Source organism: Pteropus vampyrus, unplaced genomic scaffold (assembly GCF_000151845.1).
Source record: "Pteropus vampyrus isolate Shadow unplaced genomic scaffold, Pvam_2.0 Scaffold379, whole genome shotgun sequence".
In the NCBI taxonomy this organism is placed as follows: domain Eukaryota; kingdom Metazoa; phylum Chordata; class Mammalia; order Chiroptera; family Pteropodidae; genus Pteropus; species Pteropus vampyrus.
This window is the reverse complement of record NW_011889160.1, coordinates 52,338-60,113: the sequence shown is the minus strand read 5'-3', so window position 1 is coordinate 60,113 and position 7,776 is coordinate 52,338. Positions and strand designations below refer to the sequence as shown.

The window sequence follows — 7,776 nt, the reverse complement described above, 5'->3', positions numbered from 1 at the left end:
AGATACAGTGCCTCTGCTTCATGAACACTGTCTGTGTTTATTACATTTTACTGTATAAAAGTGTTTAAACAATTTACAATTCCAAGTGCAGCCGTGGTACCCTGTGCAGTGTACCCCATACTTTCTCCTACCGCCCTTTAGGAAGCGCAAAAGGTATAGTTCAGCATTAGAAAGCTGAGGCTCTTCTCAGGGAGACTTTAGGAAACTACAATTAATTAGTCTTTTATTTTGTCGTTAGTGTTTTTAGTAAAAACAATATTATTAGAATTTTAATTTTCCTGCTAATCATGTAAAATCAGAATTTGATAGTCTGAAAAGTGAAATTTCCATAGAATTTTGCTGTGGAATAAAATTTTATCTTAGCTCCTATTACCCTGACCCAGAGTAAACAGTAGTGTATGCATCCCATGGTAGGAAAAATATACAAATGTAGCCTCTTCTCCAAAATACCAAGCCTAGCTAGATAGAAGCCTTCTGGATGTAGTTCCACAGGAGCAGTCCTTGCTGGTGATTGTCCTGGGAAACCTCCGTGACAACGTGTGTGCCTGTGCCCCAGACTGAGAATTAATCTAGACACCCTATGTTTGCATTTCATTCTTAATGCAGCATGGTTAGAATAACCACCCCCCGCCTGCCCCCCCCCCGCCTTTTTTTTTTTTAACTGAGGCTACACTTGTACTAAGGTGCACAGAAGAAAGGAAATAAATTGGTTTGATTTTTTTTGAGGCATCTAGCTAACCTCCAGGGCTTTTTGAAATTTAGCTTATTAACAGAGCCAGTGACTCAACTTGAAAGATAAATAAGTACCACCCTTTGTGCCCAGAATAAAAGTACTTTCCAAACCCAGAGGTTAAACCTCAAATAGTGAAATGTGTGGTTTTGCCCACATTAAGTTTAGCCAACTGGGTAACAACACTTTGTTTTTTATGGACCCATGGTTATTAGGAATTGAGGGAATAAATGATCCAAATTAAAAAATTTTCCTTAGTTTTCTACATTATCCATCCTCAGTCAAATGGAAGAATATTTTGAAATCATTTATTTTAAGTGAGTTTCTTTCTTCCTTTTCAATGTTTTCTTCCTTGATACAGTAGACTTCCATACAAGTGGGTGACCATTAATGTTCTCTATTCTCTGTTGGTTGTGCTTTGCTTTAGTGATCTCTCAACAAATAGTAAACTGTGAAGCATAAAAATTAATATTAATGAGTACATACTTTTTCAACTGGCACCATAATCATGAACTTATTAAATTTTCTTCAATTATGGCTGAATGAGTCTGAGCCCAGTCTCTCCCAGGCTAAAGATGACTGTCCAGTCTATTCTCTAGACTAATCATATTTCAGAAGCATTTCTCCAGGTGTTTCCTAAGCAGTCAGGGGCTAGAATAGATATATAATCATGTAGCAATTTACATTCTTAGTGTTTATTTCCTATACTGCTGTTATTGGGTTCCAGAGCGGCAGCGACCCTTTGAGCCATTAGCCTACTACAGTCCATAGGGCACTCATTGCCTCCTTTTAGTAGCCACAATCTGGTGCATTCTTTGTGAATTCTCCAAGTTTGCCTGTCAGTCATGGATATTTAACTGATAAAGTTCTTGCAAAGACTTTCAGACTCCCATCAAAAAATGCAAATAGTTAGGTCTTTGTCAACAACTGTCACTACTAAAATCCATAATCTTTTGACAGTAATCTTTCTATCAACTAACCACAGCATTTTGTAGCTTTTCCAAATTGCCACCAAGAATTGGTATAAATAATTTCCATCCCGGGATACTGAAAATCTTTCATAGTTCTCTGTCTTGATTATTGACTTCTTTTAGAATAGACAGAACGGGATTTTCTTTCTTTTATTTCCTTTTGATCTGTATTCTCTGATCAACATGTGATGGGGTCAGTACTTTCATGTGAGCCTTGTGAGATCGTAGGTCAAATGTATGAGGATCAGAGAAGGCTTCTACAGAGTCTAGATCTGTGTGTGGCACAAAAAGGCTCGAATTCTTTAACTTGGAAAAAAAGGAACTCAAACCAGAAGGATTATACTTTTCAAATTTGCTTTCTGTTATTTCATATTCCAAACCCAAAACGCCATCTGCTACCCGTCTGTAGTAATAATGATCTTTTACATCTGTAAAGTGATTTGCAGTTTACACAGCCTTCAATATATTCTTATAACCTCTGCAGTTAAAGAAACTGGAACTTAGAGGTTAATCAACTTGTCCATGTTTTCAAAGTTAGTATCTGGCAGAGCCAGAACTATTAATAGAACTCAAGTCTTCTGATCCTTAATTTAGAACTTTTCCTTCTGTGCCCCAACTGCCTTCTCCTCAAAGACAGGAAAAAAGAGCCTTAGGTACATCTCATACTTTCGCTTTATTTCATGACAGGATGGACCAAGAAAAAATAAATGTTAAAAACTGTATTCTCATTTTCAACTGCATAATGACAAGTTTTTTGCTATATACTTATAATGAACAAGCTCTGGTTTACCTCTTGGTTGTATAAAAGATAATTGAGGGAAAATAGGAAATTATTATTATTGTATTCATATTTTTGTAGTTGGTATTTCTTACAAGTTAAATGAAATCTCACATCTGTTTTTAATAAAGCAGAGTACGCCTGTTTTAATGCCGGTATCTTTGCAACAAAATTTAAATTCTAGACTTTTATGACCATATTAGGTCTTTAAACTAGAAGTGTCTTCTATGTACTCTTCTCCACTCAATTCTTGCTTGGCCCTCAGTGTCAGATTTAAAAATCTGATGATCATGTAGGCAGATATGAGGCAGCCTTTATATTTTAAAGATCTTTGGTTTTGCAAAGGCCCAAGGATGATTCAGACTGGTAGGCAAGTAATCCCTACAATGGCTTAAACAGAAAAACTTCTGATCAAGGCAGAGAAACCAGTTGGAAAGTATTTGACAAGAGCTCTTGAGCTTGGCTATTGACACTTGTAGTACCTTGTTAAGAGTCCATTGTGATATACCAGACTGAGTAACTGACTGTATGAAGAGATGACATTGTTCTTCTCTGAGGTGTAAGTGACTTTCTTCCTTCTTAATTTTTCTTTTTTGATCCAGCTGCAAACACTGATTCAGGAGACTGACCCTGGGGCGGATTACCGCATTGATCGAGCTTTGAATGAAGCTTGTGAATCTGTAATACAGACAGCCTGCAAACACATCAGATCGGGAGACCCAATGTAGGTTATCTTGTTTGTGGTATTTATCCCTAGTGTATTTTATTTGGCAGTGCAGCACAAAGAACATTCCCTCAACATCTTAACTGGAATTTTGTTAAACAGCAACATACACCAACTTCTGTTAAAACTAGTATGAGAATTGAGACTTCGGCTGTGTCTCATGTATAACGTAGGCACAGTTAGACTCAGTGTTGTGACGATGTTTGATGACAATGACTGAGCATATATGGGCCTACATTAGGTCACTGAATCATTTAAATATGAGAGAGAGAAACTCTCAGGATAAAGTGACACATGCTTTGGCTCTATATTTTTCATCCTGTTTGTTTATTGGGTCATACATACTGGCTACTTGATAATCATTAGATAGTAATTAATTATAATTGAAATATGAAACCAAATGTGTTGGTTGGAAAGCATAATCATGGACAAAATGAACTCTGAACTGTACCCAAGCTCTAGGAAAGCTGTAAAATGCTATAATGAAGTTTTTGAATATCATGCATATGATATGATATGATATGATATGATATGATATGATATGATATGAAAACAGCTCTTTAAAACCAGGTTGCAGGTAAGAACAAATTTCCCATTCTGCAGAAATCTTTATAGCCTTCAGCTGGCAGTGTCCAACAATAAAACAAATGCAGTCCATGTTAATCATCATTCTTCTGTGTGTGCACTCCTGCTGTTTATGCTGTGGTAGGGGATTACAAAAAGATATTCTTTCTTAAAGCTTTTTGTGTAGTTGGAGAAGATGGACAAACACACTTAAGACTAATTAACTTAAGAGTATTTACCAGTGTAAATAACTGCATCAACTATAAAGGAGGCAAAGGACAGGGAGGAAGGAGGGAACTGCTACAGATTAAAATAGGTTTAAGATACTCTCGATTAAATGCAATGCATGGACCTTTTCTGGGTCTTGATTTGAACCAACATGTAAAAAGTCATGGGATAATTGGAAATTTTTGAAAAATAACAGGATAGTACATAATATTATGGATTTTTAAAAATTATTTTCTTTTGGTAGATAATGGTATTGTCTTCTCATCATATAGAGAAACATTCTGAAGTACTTACGAACAAAGTGATAATAGTATCTGGGATTTGCTTCAAAATATTAGCAAGGGGGATAAAGGGGGTCAAATATGTGGTGACAGAAAGAATCTAACTATGGGAGGTGAACACACGGTATAAATATAGATATGCCTTACTGTTAAAGTGTACAGCTGAAACTTATTGGATTTAGTTAACCAATGTTAACTAAATTAATTTAAATTAATTAATTAATTTAAAAAATATATATCAGCAAGGGGTTATAGAGTTAAAACTGTCTTGGCCATAGGTTGATAGACCTATGGAAAGGGAAGGTTGATGTTATATAATTCTCTACTTTTGTATGTGTTGGAAATTTTTCATAATAAACAGTTAAAAATAAAGCAGCTGCACACAGATCTTGTGCAGACTGAGTCCTAAGTACTAAGTGGCTCTGAAGTTGATGGAAGTCTTAGTAATCACTGTCAGGGTGAGTTAATTTGAATGATGCTCAGAAAAGTTAAGTCCCTGATTGCCCTAGGAAAGTAGCTAAATGGCTTTTTCTGCAGACCAAGGAAATAACTGATATGAGCATTCTGAACTGTTGTCAGAACTCTCTTTCTCTTGTTACAATTTCACCCATTTTATGCCCAGGATCCTCTCATGCCTGATGGAACATTTATACACAGAGAAAATGGTGGAAGACTGTGAACACCGCCTGTTAGAACTGCAGTATTTCATCTCCCGAGATTGGAAGTGAGTATTTTGAAGCCAGAGTAAATGTAAATGTGTGTGTGTGTGTGTGTGTACGTGTATATATATATATACACAGACATATACTTATTTATTTATTTATCCATTCATTCATTTATTTATTTATTTGTTTGTTTGTTTGTTTGTTTATTTATTTATTTATTTTAAATAATCAGTAAGAATTTATTTTTGAGTTCTGGAATAGCGGACACACTCCAGTCCCCTGAAAAGCATCTCTCTTGCTTTCAGAACAGTATCTAAAAGTAGAGGTAGCCCCTGCAGGTCTGTCCCCAAATGTCCCCATGTACTGCTCTTTTGGAAATTAGGGTCAAATGTTTGATACCACAAACATCTATCTGGAAAGAACTTGAACACCTTTGGGGTAGAACAGAATCTTCGGATATGTCTATAAAAAGATAATAATGCATTTTTGTTTTTATTGATTTGCACTGGGTATGAGAATTTGCTTTTATTTCTTTAACTATTCAGAGTTATTGAATTTATTCTATCTTAAGAGATTCTCATCAATAAGTGACAACTTGATTCTCATCCTGTTAGCCAAAAAAAGGGAGGTAGGAGGAGGCAGAGACGAAATAGGAGAAGGATCTGTTACTGTCAGAATCACTATAATTTGTTGGCTGTAATCTCCTGTTGTCATGTCTTATTTTTGCTTCTCACCTGTAAAGCAGCCAGTACCGGATGCGGCTTCTCAAGTTTACCTCCTTCCTGATTCAGTTTTTTAAGCCACCGTGCTTTGGTCATTAACTTTTTCTGGTGATTAATATAGGTTTTACCCCCATACTTTACTAAAAAGATCACTTGAAGATTTAATATGTTTCTGTTCCCTCAAATTAGCTCTAGAAAAGACTGCAGAAAGCTAGTGGGAGTTCCCCTGTGCTTATTACCCAGGCCTTCGCACCAGGAGTGATGGAGAGTTACTGAGTTTTACTATCTTAACAAAACCATGTTTTTTTCTCTTCTGTAATTCCTTCAGCCATGATCAAAAGGTGCTTCACAGTCTTGAAAGCTACTCTTTAAATATTAGCCTTTCTCCTCCCAGTAAGTAGCTCTCTCCCAAAATTGACATTATGATGTGGACAGAATTAAGCATCATTGACCTAATTCAGAGAAGCAGCAGGCTTGTTGCCTAATCCACTGTCTCTGGAGTCAAAATTAAATGTTAAATTTTTTAAGTTGATATGCATATTCAAGTAAACTAAAATTATAATTGCCTTACTTCGTGTGGGAAAAAGAAGACGAACAGTTTCACTAGAAAGGAAGTTGAATGGGAGATTCTGTTTCTCCTGCAATTTCCTGATCTTATTGAATCTAGTGTATCAGATAGGATTGAATTTCATTCATACTTAGTAAAAATTTATGAATTGCCTGCTGATTGCTACAACCCTTGTTTTCTCATTTTGGCCAGGGCATGTTAGTACTGGGTCTGCTCTTGTAATGTTGTGTGCCTTATGTAGCCAGGATAACAGTTTAAGTTCTGAAGTAGAACTTAAATCTTCTCTGTTAAGGTTAACAAACTTCTACAGATTGACCACTGTGTGTTCATAAAGAACAAATTCAGGAATACTTTTTGTTTATCTGCTTGACCTTATAGGCTGGACCCTGTCTTATACCGCAAGTGCCAGGGAGATGCATCTCGTCTTTGCCACACCCACGGCTGGAATGAAACCAGTGAACTTATGCCTCCTGGAGCTGTGTTCTCTTGCTTATATAGACATGCCTACCGCACAGAGGAACAGGGCAGGAGGGTATGCAACACTATTGACTTTATTTCTTCATGTCATCATTTGTTTTTTAATTAGTTTGCTATATATATTGTTCTGATTTCTGTCATCCTAGGAAAACTTTGTTAGCATATCTGGTGGGGAGGGCTTGCTGAGTATACATAGAGTTGTTCCATCAGTTTTCCTGTCTGATTTTGTTTTTAACAAAGTGAATCAGGAGCATTTACATTTTTTTCTTTAAATTATTGAAATCTGAATCATATATAGACAATTAAATTCTGCTTCTCTAAACTTCAGTTGGCTTTAAATAAAGATCCATTAGAAGCTCTTAGCCAGGACACAGTTTTTGGGCTCCTGCCCTTGGCAGCAGAACACACAATGCCTGTGTTGGTGAGACCTCTCTCACAGTCCGCTAATCAGAGCAGAACCTCCATGCCCCAGTCTCTTGATATCTGTCTGCCCTGATTGCCACCTCTTTGGGGGATCTTTGTGTGTGTTTGGCTCTCAGGCAACATTTACTGCCGTCTAGTGCCACACTGATGTGCTACTTGCTCTCCAGGATGGCCTCCTGAAGGTACTCGTTGCATTTCAGTCCTGAGCTTAATGAAAAGCCTGACTAAGTTTAGGATTCGGGATGAGGAAACCCAGATAGAAAGATTTGTCATACTTCAGATACTGCAGTCTTAACCCAGTTTTTATACTGCTATGTAAGAAAATATGGGAATTTGTTGTTACTTTTTTATTCATATAACGAGCTGCTCCTTGATCACAGGAGCGCCTAAGTCCTGGCGTGGTGGTAGTCACTGTAATAGGAGGTTCCTTGTCTTATAAATGAAGAAAGTGTTGGAACCTGGTATACTGTCTTTTTTTTTTTTAAGTATACTTCTTTTTAAAAATTGAGGTGAAACTCATAGAACATAAAACTAACCATTTTAAAGAGAAATATTCAGTGACATTTAGTACATTGACAAAGTTGTGCAACCACCATCTCTGTACAGCAAAACATTTCCATGTCTCTGAAAGGAAACCCCATGCCC

At 36.6% G+C, this 7,776-nt stretch overlaps 1 protein-coding gene across 1 annotated transcript in view; it reads left to right on the top strand.

Moving 5' to 3' along the window:
- GLG1 (golgi glycoprotein 1) overlaps positions 1–7,776 on the top strand; it is a 107,765-nt gene that overhangs the window by 80,011 nt on the left and 19,978 nt on the right. Inside the window, exons 9-11 of the mRNA XM_011379915.2 lie at positions 3,082–3,203; positions 4,899–5,000; positions 6,610–6,763. Of these exons, the coding sequence (XP_011378217.1) occupies positions 3,082–3,203; positions 4,899–5,000; positions 6,610–6,763 (378 nt within the window). The remainder of the gene's footprint in view (positions 1–3,081; positions 3,204–4,898; positions 5,001–6,609; positions 6,764–7,776) is intronic.